The sequence below is a fragment of the Salvelinus sp. IW2-2015 genome, linkage group LG18, assembly GCF_002910315.2.
Source record: "Salvelinus sp. IW2-2015 linkage group LG18, ASM291031v2, whole genome shotgun sequence".
NCBI classification, from domain to species: domain Eukaryota; kingdom Metazoa; phylum Chordata; class Actinopteri; order Salmoniformes; family Salmonidae; genus Salvelinus; species Salvelinus sp. IW2-2015.
In genome coordinates this window covers 47,839,458-47,855,035 of record NC_036858.1, presented here as the reverse complement: position 1 = coordinate 47,855,035, position 15,578 = coordinate 47,839,458, and the positions used below count along the sequence as shown (strand labels likewise).

Genomic DNA, 15,578 nt, shown 5'->3' with positions numbered 1-15,578 from the left:
CCCCCCCCCCTCCTCCTTTACAACCCTGCTAGTCTGTTGTTATCATCAATGCATAGTCACTTTAATAACTCTACCTGCATGTACATATTACCTCAATTACCTCGACTAACTAGTTCCAACGCACATTGACTCTGTACCAGTACCCCCCTGTATATAGTCTCACTATTGTTATTTTACTGCTGCTCTTTAATTACTTGTTACTTTTTAATTATTATTCTTATTCGTGTCATTATTTTTAACTGCATTGTTGGTTAGGGGCTCGTAAGTAAGCATTTCACTGTAATACACCTGTTGTATTCGACGCATGTGACTATTGGTTTGATCCCGGGCTGTATCACAACCGCTCGTGATCGGGAGTCCCATAGGGTGGCGCACAATTGCCCCAGCGTCGTACGGGTTAGGGAAGGGATTGGCCGGGATAGGCCGTCATTGTAAATAGGAATGTGTTCTTAACTGACTTGCCTAGTTAAATAAAGGTTAAATAAATCTTTGACCAGGCTGTCATTGACGCTACTTTACTGACATCTAGCGGTACCGGTAGGAATTACACCTTATGGAACAGCAGGAACTGTGAAGAGGCGCACAGAAGCGCTAGCATACACACTCCACACACACGTATATTGTTGTATGGTGGTATTATACATTTTGTATTGTAGATATGTAGTGGTGTAAAAATGTTATATAATGTACTGTTTTATATTTTGTTTTATATGTAAGTGCCTTAATTAATGTGTTTGGACTCCAGGAAGCATAGCTGCTGCTTTGGCAACAGCTTATGGGGATCCCTAAAAATACAAATACAAATTCAAAAATTGCGCTCTATGTTTTGTCTACTACCGTCCATTTCCATGAACCATGTGAATAAAAATACTTACGTCGTTCAATAATAAACAAAATTATACATAAACATATACTGTATAATACTGTGGTGGGCTACTTTTGGAAAAAGGGCATCAGGGCATGATTGTGTACCTGCTAGATTAATAAAATGTCATCAGTTAATACATTTGTAATGAACAAACATGTTATTCATACTGTATTGCATACATTCATGTGTTTTGCCAAAATTACATGGGTATTTATTTGATTGAGTGACGTTGCTCTAAAGTCATATACACTTGAAAAAAAKAATACATAAAAAATACAAAAACGACACGTTCTATTTCCATATGTGGTCTCTCAAATAATTTGAATGTACTTTTATTCAGGCAAGTATTCAGGTCGCACGGCTTCCATTCAGGCGTTTGGTTGGCCGGCATCGGGTCCTTCCTCCTTTTCCTCGTCCCTGAGAGGCTGATGTCAAGATGGTGAGTCTTGTGGCATAAAATCTAGAATTAAATCCTTTGTTTATCGTCACCATCCTCTCATCGTTGTTAAAATCACGAAGTCCAAATACATTTATAAGCCATCCCTGTAGGAATATTAGAATATTGAAATGGTAAAAGTAGTTTTTAGTCTTTTATGAACTGATGAATTTCGGTGGCCTAGCCGAGTGCTCGGCTTTTGGACCTGTTCAGTTGTACAAACCATTCAGTAAAAGTTTTGTAGCACATGGCTTCTTATTTTCCACTACTACGTGTTGGCGGCTACATTGTGGTTTTGTCCAGTCTTGTATAATAGTATTATTTGGCCAGCATAGGCAATGTGGCTAGCTACATGCTAAAGTATGTGCTAGCAAGGTGTCTTCGACTGCTGTGGCTAGTGAGCCTCTGGCACAGTATGTCACTTGTAAAGTGGTATTAGGATTCTGAAAACTACCTAGCTAGTTCCGACAAGATAACTAACGCTAAGTTACCACAAATGCATGGTTTCTGTCGTGTACCTTGTAGTCAATCTGTCCAGAAGTGCTCCGGTGTTTGAAGTGGTTCGTTTACATGATTTGAGTAGATGGAAGTTAAGTTAGTTAGTTAACTTGCCTTGGTTGGCTACAGTAGATAGCCAGGATGTTAGTTATTGATTCAGTAACCTGTCGGTATGATTTGGTTTAGGACTGTCTCCTCAAAAGTATATATTGGACCTGTCACTCGTGTATCTAACTAGCTACTAAATGTTACTTGTGTAGGTAGTTAAATCCAAGTAATGTAGTTCGCTAGCTACCTCTTGTTGCATGGCATGATACGTTTGATGACATGACGGTGGTAGGCCTGATCAATGATGAGACAGCCTATAGGGATAGTCAGATACTGCCAGGAGAACAACCGCTCCCTCAATATCAGCTTGACACGAGCTGATCGTAGACTACAGGAAATGGAGGGCCATGCACACCCCCATTCATATCGACTGGGCTGTAGTGTAGCGGGTCGAGAGCTTTAGGTTCCTCTGTCCACATCATTAAGGATCTATCGTGGTCCACATACCAAGACAGTTGTAAAGAGGGCACGACAAAGCCTTTTCCCGCTCAGGAGGCTGAAAGGAATTGGCATGGGCCCTCAGATCCTCAAAGTTATACAGCTGCACTATTGAGAGCATCTTGACTGGCTGCATCAGCGCTTGGTATAGCAACTGCTTGGCATCCTACTACAAGGCGCTACAGAGAGTAGTGCGTACAGCCCAGTACATCACTGGCGCCAAACTCATCCAGGACCTCTATACCAGGCTGTGTCAGAGCAAGGCCCTAAAAATTGTCACTCCAGCCACTCAAGTAATAGACTGTTCTCTGTTATCACATGGCAAAAGGTGCCGATGCACCAAGTCTGAAACTAACAGGACCCTGAACAGCTTCTAACCTTAAGCCATAAGACTGCTAAATAGTTAGTCCGGTTAACTATTTGGTAAACTATTTAACTATCTGCAGTAACTTTTTTGACTCATCACATGCTCTGTTTATCCTGTTGCCTAGGCACTTAATTCCTAGTTATATGTATATATCTACCTCAACTGCCTCGTACCCTTACACATCAACTCGGTGCTGTTATCGTGTGTATATAGCCACGTTATTGTTACTAATTGTTTTACCTTTTTATTGCGTTTCAATTTTTTCCCTCTTCTTTCTCTGCATTGTTGTGAAGGGCCCGTAATTAAGCATTTCACTGTTAGAGTAACAGTTGATTTGTGATCTGATGTGTAATTGTAATGCAACAAGTAACTTTTCTTTATGGCCTGCTAACTAACTTGCTACCTGACAAAGCCAACGTCTTGTTTAAATACTTGTGTTGATGTATACTACTTGTCTTGCTACGTGTGTGTATAGTATCTAGATGTGTGTAGGGTCCCTAAACTCTGTTCCCCATCTACTTTCAGAACGACACAGTGACAGTCAGAACCCGGAAGTTCATGACAAACCGGCTGCTTCAGAGGAAGCAAATGGTAAGCCTAAATGTTTTTCCTACCACTGTATACCAACAAAACATCTCTTCATACTGAGTGTTCAGCTGACCTCTATCAGTAGATCAAAAGACCGTCATGATCTGCCCTGATGGTCTATTGATTAAATGATCTGTTAAAAGTTAGGACGCATCAAGATCACCAGTGTGCTAGTTTTCTAGTGCTGCGTGGTCTTAAACTTTTGTCCATTGTCTCCGCTTCCAGGTTGTCGATGTCCTCCATCCGGGCAAAGCCACAGTCCCCAAGACTGAGATCCGGGAGAAGCTGGCCAAAATGTACAAGACCACCCCTGACGTTGTGTTCGTCTTCGGCTTCAGGACCCAGTTTGGTGGCGGCAAGACGACGGGCTTCGCCATGGTCTACGACTCTCTCGACTACGCTAAGAAAAACGAGCCCAAGCACAGACTGGCCAGGGTAAGTAGATGCTGGGAAAATGGAAACAAGTGGGGCTTTGCTTGTGGAAAGCACCAATTGAATGGATATAGCTGTTTTTAGGCAATATTCTCTATTTGTATGACACTACGTCTGTACATAGTTTCTATGAGTCCCATCATTATCAATTACTGTCTGCCAGTGATACCCACATTGATGCTGAATAATGGAAAGATAACACAATGGAAGCAGTGCTGTTTGGTTAAAATGTTTGGTTTTCTCTGTTCTCACAGCACGGTCTCTATGAGAAGAAGAAGTCCTCCAGAAAACAGCGCAAGGAACGCAAGAACAGAATGAAGAAAGTACGAGGCACCAAGAAAGCCAGTGTGGGCGCTGCTGGCAAAAAGGTAATGTGGCCATTCTCCCTATGGTACATTCCTCTTGTTCGAGGGTGGGTGCATTTCAATAGTCACATTTTTACAGTAGCTCCTTTTATTCTCCTTCATCTGCACTGTAAATCAGCAGAGTTGGTGAATGCATAATACTGGATGGCTGCATTCACCCAAGCGAAATTCACATCAGTGCAGATAGAGGGAACTTCTTGAGACTATTGAAACGCACCCCAAGTTTCACTTATTTCGTATTAGTTAATCATTAATTACATGCATATCTTTCCTTCTTCCCAAGTCTGTTAGTGCTGTCTTTATTTATACGTTCTTACTGTTTTAATATACATTGTCATCTTCTCTTATCTACTGTTCTTCGGGACTGTAGAAGGTAAATGATGTTTTCATCAGTAGACTAACTGCTGTGTGCAGATACTACTACTTAGGAGTGATGTTCCTAGCTAACTCCTGTTAGACTTCATCCCAATCTTCCCATTATATAACCAAAAAAGCTATGGTGCCTTTTTACATGTGGATTTATCTAACATCCACATTGGGTTTTAGTTCAGGTACCTACCAGTTGATACTTAGCTGCTCATTCTAACTCATGACACTAATGTTGGCGAGTGTGAACTGAGCACTAATAGTGGTTTAGATCCCAGGTTGAACCGTATAGTGTGGTCTTAAGACTCAACAGTATGTTGCCTAGTGGATCTCTGAAAGACTAGGAACTAGAGCAATTTCTCAATTCATTCCTTGAGGGCCCCAATGCAGTACACATTTTTGTTTTAGCCCAGCACTAACACGCATAATTCAATTAATCAAGTCTCAGTGCTGGGCTAAAACACAGATGTGCATCCCCAGGGATCCTGCAGGAATGTATTGAGGGACGTATCTAGAAGCTGCATTTGTGTGCATTTATTGACATGTCCGCATCTGGTGCTCAGCATTCAGTTTTGACTTTGTATTCTTTTCCTGGGTGGAATTGGGCCCCAACTGAATGAAATTCATCTATGGCTCAAATCTTATGCCATTCAGAGATCTACTATAGGAGTGAATTATTTTAAGTAAAAGTTTAACGTAACTTTTTTCATCCTTTTGCCTTTTATTTTGCCTCCCATGGATTTTTTTTTACAGAAATGAGGTGTCTGTTACAGGTATAAAGAAAACAGGGCATGGTGTGCTATATTGTGTTGAATTGCACATTGAATCTTCTCTTGGTACCTCACCTGTAGAGATCTCACCTGTAGTCTTCCAACAACCTTATCTACAAGCACGCATCCTTACTACTTCAACCCATCTTCCATCCCCCTTTTTCCCCAAACTCCTAAACTTACCCTGGCTGGTGGTACTTATTCTCGAACAAATATTATAATATCAACTAACGTCATATCAACAACAACAAAACGATTTAATTGCTTCTAAACGATTATCCATTCTTATTCTCCTATTAAACTATTTTATTATGACTATGTATTGATCAAACGCTCAGTACAGTTATGCTAACATGCATTATGAGCGGTGACCTTTGGTGGTTGTTTATTAAAGCATGTCTAGGATAATAATTTATAGCCCAATGTCTCGATGTGGGACAACTGAACCACATGCCTACTCATGACTTTTCTCTGAAATGTTAAAGTTCCTAGTTTAATTTAATACAATATACAGTTGAAGTCAGAAGTTTATATACACTTAGGTTGGGGTCATTAAAACTTGTTTTTCAACCACTACACAAATTTATTGTTAACAAACTATAGTTTTGGCAAGTCGGTTAGGACATCTACTTTGTGCATGACACAAGTCATTTTTCCGACAATTGTTTACAGACAGATTTTTTCACTTATAATTCACTGTATCACAATTCCAGTGGGTCAGAAGTTTACATACACTAATTTGACTGTGCCTTTAAACAGCTTGGAAAATTCCAGAAAATTGTCATGGCTTTAGAAGCTTCTGATAGGCTAATTGACATAATTTGAGTCAATTGAAGGTGTACCTGTGGATGTATTTCAAGGCCTACCTTCAAACTCAGTGCCTCTGCTTGACATCATGTGAAAATCTAAAGAAATCAGCCAAGACCTCAGGGGGRAAATTTGTGGCCCTCCACAAGTCTTGTTCATCCTTGGGAGCAATTTCCAAACGCCTGAAGGTACCACGTTCATCTGTACAAACAATAGTACGCAAGTATAAACACCATGGGACCACGCAGCTGACGAAGGAGATGCGTTCTCTCTTGTGAAGATGCTGGAGGAAACGAAAAATAGCTTAAGGACAACAAAGTCAAGGTATTGGGGTGGCCATCACAAAGCCCTGACATGACATCAATCATATAGAAAATGTGTGGGCAAAACTGAAAAAGCGTGTGCGAGCAAGGAGGCCTACAAACCTGACTCAGTTACACCAGCTCTCAGGAGGAATGGGCCAAAATTCACCCAACTTAATCTGGGAAGCTTGTGGAAGGCTACCCAAAACATTTGACCCAAGTTAAACAATTTTAAAGGCAATGCTACCAAATACTAATTGAGTGTATGTAAACTTCTGACCCACTGGGAATGTGATGAAAGAAATACAAGTGAAAATAAATAATTCTCTCTACTATTTATTCTGACATTTCACATTCTTAAATTAAAGTGGTGATCCTAACTGACCCAAGATGGAATTTTTACTAGGATTAAATGTTAGGAATTGTGAAAAACTGAGTTTAAATGTATATGTAAACTTCTGACTTCTACTGTACTTTGATATATACTTCAATATTATTTTATACTCCACTGCCCAATAAATTCTTCACTGAGCTGAAAAATGTCAGTTACACTGTAATATTGCAGTTTTCATTTGGATGCATTTACTATTTAAAAAAAACAAAAACAAAAAACAAACATGTAGGTTGAGCTCCATCTCTAGCAAATGCATCTGTTCCCAATTTCAAAACTATTACCCTTTGAACCCTCAGCCCAATTACCCCTCTTCCTCTAGTTGAGTTGCGCCCCCCTCCCTTGAGTAGAGTTGTTGTAAGTGGAGATAGTGAATTTCTGTTTTGCAGGTGAACTAACTTCTCTTCCTCTGTGTTTCCCTACAGTGAGCCTGGAGAATCTGGGATGTTCCTCGTGCTCAAGATGTTCTTGTATATTGTCATCGAATAAAAAAACTTAGGGTGAAAAAAGTCAAACTGTCCTGTTTTTGTAATTTCCTCTACATGTCCTGGATTGAAAAGCATATATATTTGACATTTTTATCTGTACACTATTACATTTGCAGTGTGCTTGAATATGTTTATGTTCAAAGTCGTTTTTGGGATATTGGTAGTCTGGCGCATACCTCATACCAAAGTCTTAAATCACACTGACTTCAGTCTGGAAAGGCTGTTTTGATGCAGTGGCATGATACATCAATTATGAAGGTGGCTGTGCTTTTACGTCTTCTCGCGCAAACAGCCACGCGCCGCCGCTTGCATTACACAACTGTTGGTTTTTCAAATCCACCAAGAAAAACATTTGAGAACCAATCAATACATCCCCTTAATTTGAGCGAATCTTGCATTAAAGGCCTCCTGACCAGACGTCTGTATTGTTGACTATGGCTATATTATCCTTTAAAAAATGTTGAATGGTGTTCCCATTAAAACAGTGTGAATACCAACGTTACCGAATACATTAAATGGTGAATTACTGAGGTGTGTTGTGTATAGCCTGTGATGATAGTCTCATACGCCGGTCCTGTGTTTTTCTCTTTGTAGACATTAAGTGCGTATGACCTGAATATTTCTAATGCATTTTCTCACAACGATAAGACTTAAATGAAGTGGTGTGAGTTCAGAGCCGAACCAATGGTGCTACGATGCAGACTACTGCAACTCACGCGGAATCGTCTCCGGCTATGCACTCTTTTCGTTGGCATCATACCTGGCACCTTACTGCTGCTGTCTAAGGTTACTAGCTCCCCTTTGGTTCTCTGTACACAAACTCACCTGGTCCTTCTATCACAACCTCAGCCTCATAACTTACGCTGATGGCACTCAACTCTTGCAGGTAGGATTTCTGTGTGGCTGGCCTGGCAGACGTCTCCGCTCTGATGTTGGCCCACCACCTCAAGCTAAACAATATTGCACTTCTATTCATTCCTGGGGGAAGCTTGCCAGCTCCTAGACCTCCATCACTGTTGACAAACTCCATTGTTATGTCCTTCCAGACTGCGAAAAACCTCTGTGTGACCTTGGGCGACACCCTATTGTGTTCAAAGCCAAACTGATGCTGCTACGATACAGAGACTGCGTCAACACAGAGATTCAACCTGTACATTTATATTTAATCCGCTCTTCACTTTTTTAAATCAATTTGACAAGTGACGTGAAACAACATGATCTTGTTATATCAGGCTAGTTTAACGATGCTAGCTTTGGTATAACTGGGTAGTTATGAAAACAGGAGCACCCAGACCTTCGCTACCTAACTGGCAAACACGATATACATCAACCAGTACATAAAGTAACAGTTAGTGACTCGCAGATAATCAGGTTATTTCAACAGGATACCATTTTCTAACCAGCACCCAACCACTTACATTTTCGTAATTTCAACAAAAAGGTGAAGAATATGATTTGCAGTTAATTAAACATGAGAGGGCACCCTGGACGTCTTCTGGCACCACACACATTGAGTGGAGCTAGACAGCATTATGAGACTCTGAATGACCCAACAGACTTCTCTTTGGAGGCATTGAATTTACTTTCATCATTAGCATAGCAGTAAACACTAATCAAATATGCACATAATCAGTGCAGTTAGTGACACATATCCCCTCAGGACCTCCGAGGTTTGCATTGCATTACATTTGGGAAACAGCCAATGTTTATTGTCTAAGCAGATGCCCCTACTACCGATGGCAGCGCATAATAATTATCGTTATAACATCCACCTTACAAAGACTAGTGTGGGCCCAGTTACAAAGGCACTTGTAAAGCGGATTTTAATGTATTTGAACGAGCCAAAAGATGCAGTGCAAACTGATTTGATCATAGACCTAGTAGAACTCCTGTGTTTAGTGGTTTGTAATAGAGGTGTGCAATCCATTCCTGTGGGATGCTAACAGGATACCCGTTTTGTGCTTACCCAGCCCTCGATGAGTTGAATTATAGTGCTTGGCTAGCACATAAATGTGCAAACCCTAGCCAGGCTAGGAATGGATTGAGAAACACTAACGTAGAGCGGTTGGCGTTGATAACACGCACAGGTTGTAGTAACAGAAGTTGCCACACGAGAGCTCTCTTTCCCTATCTGTCAAGTGTTGATACTTTGTAAAAGACACACACAAACACACCCTCCCAGCTGCAGGCCTGATTCAATATGCATGGCAATCCTCAGGAATAGCAGAGAAAGGACAGAATGGGGGCAGGGTTGTGGTACGAAGAAATACCTACATCCACAGTGTCACTGCAGCAATTTTCTGAAGCCTCAGTCAATAATATATTGAGCAACAGCACAGTCACCCACAGTTTGACACACTTGGGAGAGGTACCACTCTATAGTCTAAAGTTGCCTCCTGTCCTTAATCTCCTTCTCTTGTCTCCTTTTCTTCCCAGTAGGCTTCCACTATATTGCTTTCCCCATTCCTTTGTTTATGGATAAATGCAGAGGGAGAGGAGACGAGGAAAGGAAGCCAGATGGAGTAGAGAGGAAGCCATAAGGAGAAGAGATGAGGGGAAGAAGCCATGCTAGCCGTGCTAGACTTGAGATGCACCCTGGGTCTGTGGCGGCTGCACAACAGACAGACATAGGAGGAGAAGCGAGGTGAGACGTGTAAACTGCTGATTGGTAACGCTCTGTCTGACTGCAGTCATTTGACTTGACGCCCTGTCTGTCCCTCTTAGTTTTCATTCAGTGTATTGTGTAAATTGGAAAATATGCCATTTGTCTGGTCTGAGCGATGTGTTACTGTGGATTATCATCCTTGTCAGTGACTTGGAGCTCTGGCCAAAAGTAATGCACTATATAGGGAAAAGGGTACAATTTGGGACGTAGCCAGTCTTTGGAACAGAACACATCTCCTTTGTTTTAGTGTGACCTTTTTGGTGTAAGTTGTATTGAAATACCCTGGGAGAGAGAGAAGGAGAATCTAAATAAAGTGATTATAGTACCAGGGGGATCAATGTCTCTCTCGCTCTCAATTCAATTCAATGTCAATTTAAGGGCTTTATTGGCATGGGAAACATATGTTTACATTGCCAAAGCAAGTGAAATGGGGTGGCAGGTAGCCTAGTGGTTAGAGTGTTGGGCCCGTAACCGAAAGGTTGCTAGATGGAATCCCCGAGCTGACAAGGTGAAAATCTGTCGTTCTGCCCCTGAACAAGGCAGTTAACCCACTGTTCCTAGGCCGTCATTGTAAATAAGAATTTGTTCTTAACTGACTTGCCTACTTAAATAAAGGTTACAAATAGATAATAAACAAAAGTGAAATAAACAATACATTTTTTACAGTAAACATGACACTTTCAAAAGTTCCAAAATAATAGAGACATTTCAAATGTCATATTATGTGCAAATAGTTAAAGTACAAAAGGGAAAATAAATCAACATAAATATGGGTTATTGTGTTTGTTCTTCACTTTCCTTGTAGCAACAGGTCACAAATCTTGCTGCTGTGATGGCAACAGCATATGGGAGTTTATTAAAATTGGGTTTGTTTTCAAATTCTTTGTGGATCTGTGTAATCTGAGGGAAATATGTGTCTCTAATATGGCAGGAGGTTAGGAAGTACATAGTCAAAGCTTTCCTTAAATTTGGGTCAGTCACAGTGGTCAGGTATTCTGCCACTGTGTACTCTCTGTTTAGGGCCAAATAGCATTCTAGTTTGCTCTGTTTTTTTGTTAATTCTTTCCAATGTGTCAAGTAATTATCTTTTTGTTTTCTCATGATTTGGTTGGGTCTAATTGTGTTGCTGTCCTGGGGCTCTGTGGTGTCTGTTTGTGTTGTGAATAGAGCCCCAGGACCAGCTTGTAGGTGATGGCTTTGTTATGGAAGGTTTGGGAATTGCTTCCTTTTAGGTGGTTGTAGAATTTAACGTCTCTTTTCTGGATTTTGGTATTAGCGGGTACCTAATTCTCTCTCTCTCTCTCTCTCTCTCTCTCTCTCTCTCTCTCTCTCTCTCTCTCTCTCTCTCTCTCTCTCTCTCTCTCTCTCTCTCTCTCATTGTTCTTTAGTGAAATATGAAATGTATTTTCCCACCTAAAGAGAGTTACTACAATTGACTTAATTAAAAGTTTTACATTGTGCCTCAACTAAATGTTGATCTAATGGAATCTATTCAAGTTATCTAAAGGTTGTAAGCGGATAGTATATTTCCAACAGCATGATCAACCTGCATCGTCCTACACCTATCCTTGCATGCCAGGCTTTAAAATAATACCATTGCACCTAGGGACTGCACTCAACCACAAAGGTTGTATTTTTGGTCTCGAACCCAGGGATTTGACACACTTTCACGCCTTAACAAACTCTGAATGTAGGCCATCCAGACAACTCTCCAAGTAAAGTGTCCTCCCCTACTGTCTGGTCCTCTGAGATGTGTGGAGAAAAGAAATGTGTGTGTGTGTGTGTGTGTCTGTGTGTGGAGAGAAGAAACAGTGTCTTGGAGGCACAGTCATTGACACATTTTCTGAGCACTGAATTTCCTTCCCAGAATTCCCAGTAGGTCACCATGGCTTCCCCTATGTGGGCTAATCTTCAATAAATGCTGTCCAACCAGATTAAACAAAGTCTGTGAATCAGGGCCTGTATTCATACAGCGTCTCAGAGAAAGAGTTCAGATCTAGGACCAGTTTTGCCTTTATATCATAATTGATATGATTATATGCACATGGGGGGACCTGATCCTAGATCATCCCTCAAGATGCTTTATGAATATGAAACCTGGATCTCAATTCAAACTCATAGAAAGCACAAGAGACCATGTAACCGTGTAAAATATCTTTACATCCTCTTTACACAATAAACTACTTCATCAGACTAATTCCATTAACAACAGGCTCCTATATAGCCACAATGTTACATCAAACTCTGTAATACCTCTGTATGTACATGCTTTTCCACAAGGCAGTACAACACAGACTTTAGTCTTACTGGGTGACCTACAAACAGGTTGGCAGCTTCATTTATCTCAGCTGTGTACTGCTAAAGTGTTGGGTTATGCCCACTGTTTAAATCACAGCGTCGGGTTGACACTGAGTGGGTGGGTGAAGACTGTGAGCTGCTGTACGATGGAGAGAGACAAAGCAAAGAAAGACAAAGAGAGAGAGAGAGAGAAGAGGGAGAGAAAGGGGTGAAGAGAGACAGAAGAGACTGAGTGGAAGAACAAATAGAGAGAGGGAGAGAGAGAAGGAGAGTACATGACCACATGTAGACTCGTTAGTTATGCACGGTGTCTCTGCTGTGTTCTGCCTGTGTGGCAGTGGGAAGTTCCACATAAGTGGAGCTTTCAGCTCAAACATTTCATTTTATTCGTCACATGCTTCGTAAACAACAGGTGTAGACGAACAGTGAAATGCAGCCACACACAAGCCTAGGATCACCATGTGCAATGCCAAGTGTCGACTGGAGTGGTGTAAAGCTCGCCGCCAAGGGCTCTGGAGCAGTGGAAACTCGTTCTCTGGAGTGATGAATCACTCTTCACCATCTGGCAGTCCGACGGACAAATCTGGTTTTGGCGGATGCCAGGAGAATGCTACCTGCCCGAATGAATAGTGGCAACTGTAAAGTTTGGTGGAGTAAGAATAATGGTCTGGGGCTGTTTTTCATTGTTCGGGCTAGACCCCTTAGTTCCAGTGACAGGGAAATCTTAACGCTACAGCATACAATGACATTCTAGACGATTCTGTGCTTCCAACTTTGTGGCAACAGTTTGGGGAAGGCCCTTTCCTGTTTCAGCATGCACAAAGCGAGGTCCATACAGAAATGGTTTGTCGAGATCAGTGTGGAAGAACTTGAATGGCCTGTACAGATCCCTGACCTCAACCACATCGAACACCTTAGGGATGAATTGGAATGCCGACTGCAAGGCAGGCCTAATCGGCCAACATYAGTGCCCAGCCTCACTAATGTTCTTGTGGCTGAATGGAAGCAAGTCCCCGCAGCAATGTTCCAACATCTAGTGGAAAGCCTTCCCTGAAGACTGGAGGCTGTTATAGTAGCAAAGGGGGGACCAACTCCATATTAATGCCCATGATTTTGTAATGAAATGTTCGATGAGCAGGTGTCCACATACTTTTCAGACTGTTAAATATCAATCACTAGCCGGCTACCGTCTGGTTACTCAACCCTGCACCTTAGAGGCTGCTGCCCTATATACATAGACATGGAATCACTAGCAGCTTTAATAATGGAACACTAGTCACTTTAATAATGTTTACAAACTGCTTTACTCATCTTATAGGGTGTATTCTATTCTACTGTATTCTAGTCAATGCCACTCCGACACTGCTCAATCTAATATTTATATATTTCTTAATTCCATTCTTTTACTTTTATATTTGTGTATTGTTGTGATTTGTTAGATACTACTACACTGTTGGAGTTAGGAACACAAGCATTTCGCTACACCCGCAATAAGATCTGCTAAATATGTGTATGTGACCAATGAAATTAGATTTGATGTATTGTATGTACATATAACGAGGAATAAAGTTACAGATAGTAAACAGTATCTTTAGAATGGTGCTCAGTTGCACAGCAGCCGTTTTACGGGCTCCTGACTAAATGTGCTATTTTGTGTGTTTTAGCACAAGGGAGTGTATCTTTGTTAACAACAGCTGGTGCGCAATCTCTAATATTAAGGAAGTCTTGAGGTTCTGCTCGCCTGAGTTAGAATACCTCATGATAAGCTGTGGATCATACTATTTACAAAGAGCGTTTTCATCTATATTTTTTGTAGCCGTCTATTTACCACCACAAACCGATGCTGGTACTAAGACCGCATTCAACGAGCTGTATAGGGCCACAAGCAAACTAGAGGCGGCACTCATAGTGGCCAGTGATTTTAATGCAGGAAAACTGAAATCCGTCTTACCTCATTTCTACCGGCATGTCACGTGTGCAACTAAAGGCAAAAAAAACCTCTAGATCACCTTTACTCCACACACAGAAACGCATACACAGCTCTCCCTCGCCCACCATTTGGCAAATCTGACCATAACTCTATCCTCCTGATTCTTGCTTACAAGCAAAAGCTCAAACAGAAAGTTCCAGTGAAGGGGCCCCTCAGGGGTGCGTGCTTAGTCCCCTCCTGTACTCCCTGTTCACCCACGACTGCGTGGCCGCGCAGGGACTGGTAACAGATGGCGTTGGGAAATGAGGCTCATCTATGCAGCCATCCAGTCAGGCAGCAGCCCTTTCTCTGTCACTCTTTCCCAGGAGCATATCTCTGTCTCTGCCCCCCTCCCTTTCTCTCTCTCTCTCTCTTTCTCTCTCTCTGCCCCTCTCTCTCTCTTTCTCTCCTTGCTTCTCACATTCTCTACCTCCCTGTATGTCTCTTTTCGTCCCTGCACATTCTCTTCCTCACTACCTCACACTCTTCATCTCTACCTCCATCTCTCTCCCTCTGCCTCCCTGCACCCCTCTCTCTCTCCCCCTCCCTATCTCTCTCCTTGCATCCCTCTCTCTGGTGCTGCATATTAAACAGCCCTCTGTCTCACGCTGTCTGTCCCTCTCTCCCTCTATCTGACTGCTCTTTAACTTCTCCCCTGGTAAAAAGATAGAGAGAGAGGGATGTACGGAGGTAGAGAGGGATGCAGGAGAGAGAGAGGCATACAGGGAGGTTGAGAGGGGGGCATACAGGGAGGTAGAGAGAAAGAGGGGTGCAGGGACGTAGAGAGAAAGAGGGGTGCAGGGACGTAGAGAAAGAGGGGTGCAGGGACGTAGAGAGGGGGCTGATGCAGGAGTCTGGGCTGGGATATGGTCTCTGTCATCTGGGCCTCTTTTCTGCCTCACTGGGCCCCCAGCACCAGATGGCGGAGCTGCGCCAAAGGCCTCCAGGGGCCAACAGAACACAAGCAATATAAAGAGAGAGAGTTTCATTAAAATGTTTTCCAGAGGTCTTCATTCTCTCACTACATGAGACATTAGACAATGTTGGAGAAAGGCATCTGTCAAATGTACTTCTTTTGGATGTGGCTTAGGTGCTGGTGTGTGTCTAAATAGAGCTGTTATCCTTCCATTGTGTGTTTATTAGACACAGGATGTACTTGGATTTATCAGGCCAGGCTTGATCCCAACAAATGATTAAATGAATGATTGTACAATTAATTGTAAAGTCACTCTTGTCAGAACAGTGCACATATTTTGGGCTGTAGCTAAATGACAACAGTAATTTCTAATAGTGTAGTAATGGTGTATTTTATAATAAGGTAACCTACCGCTGTTGAGTTCCCCTCAGTCAACGGATTATCTCTGCTCATCCTGCAGTCCTGCATCAGCCTATCAGTCCCACCAGCAGTAGTATCAGTCCCAG

At 42.0% G+C, this 15,578-nt stretch overlaps 1 protein-coding gene across 1 annotated transcript; it reads left to right on the top strand.

Moving 5' to 3' along the window:
* The first annotated feature begins 1,184 nt into the window (after positions 1-1,184).
* Positions 1,185-7,251, top strand: LOC111978191 (small ribosomal subunit protein eS24). Its single transcript, XM_024008107.2, is given in 6 exon segments — positions 1,185-1,287; positions 1,289-1,307; positions 3,241-3,306; positions 3,529-3,738; positions 3,990-4,103; positions 7,162-7,251. Coding segments are annotated over 6 exon segments (507 nt in total). The 5' UTR covers positions 1,185-1,192; the 3' UTR covers positions 7,165-7,251.
* The last annotated feature ends 8,327 nt before the right edge of the window (positions 7,252-15,578 follow it).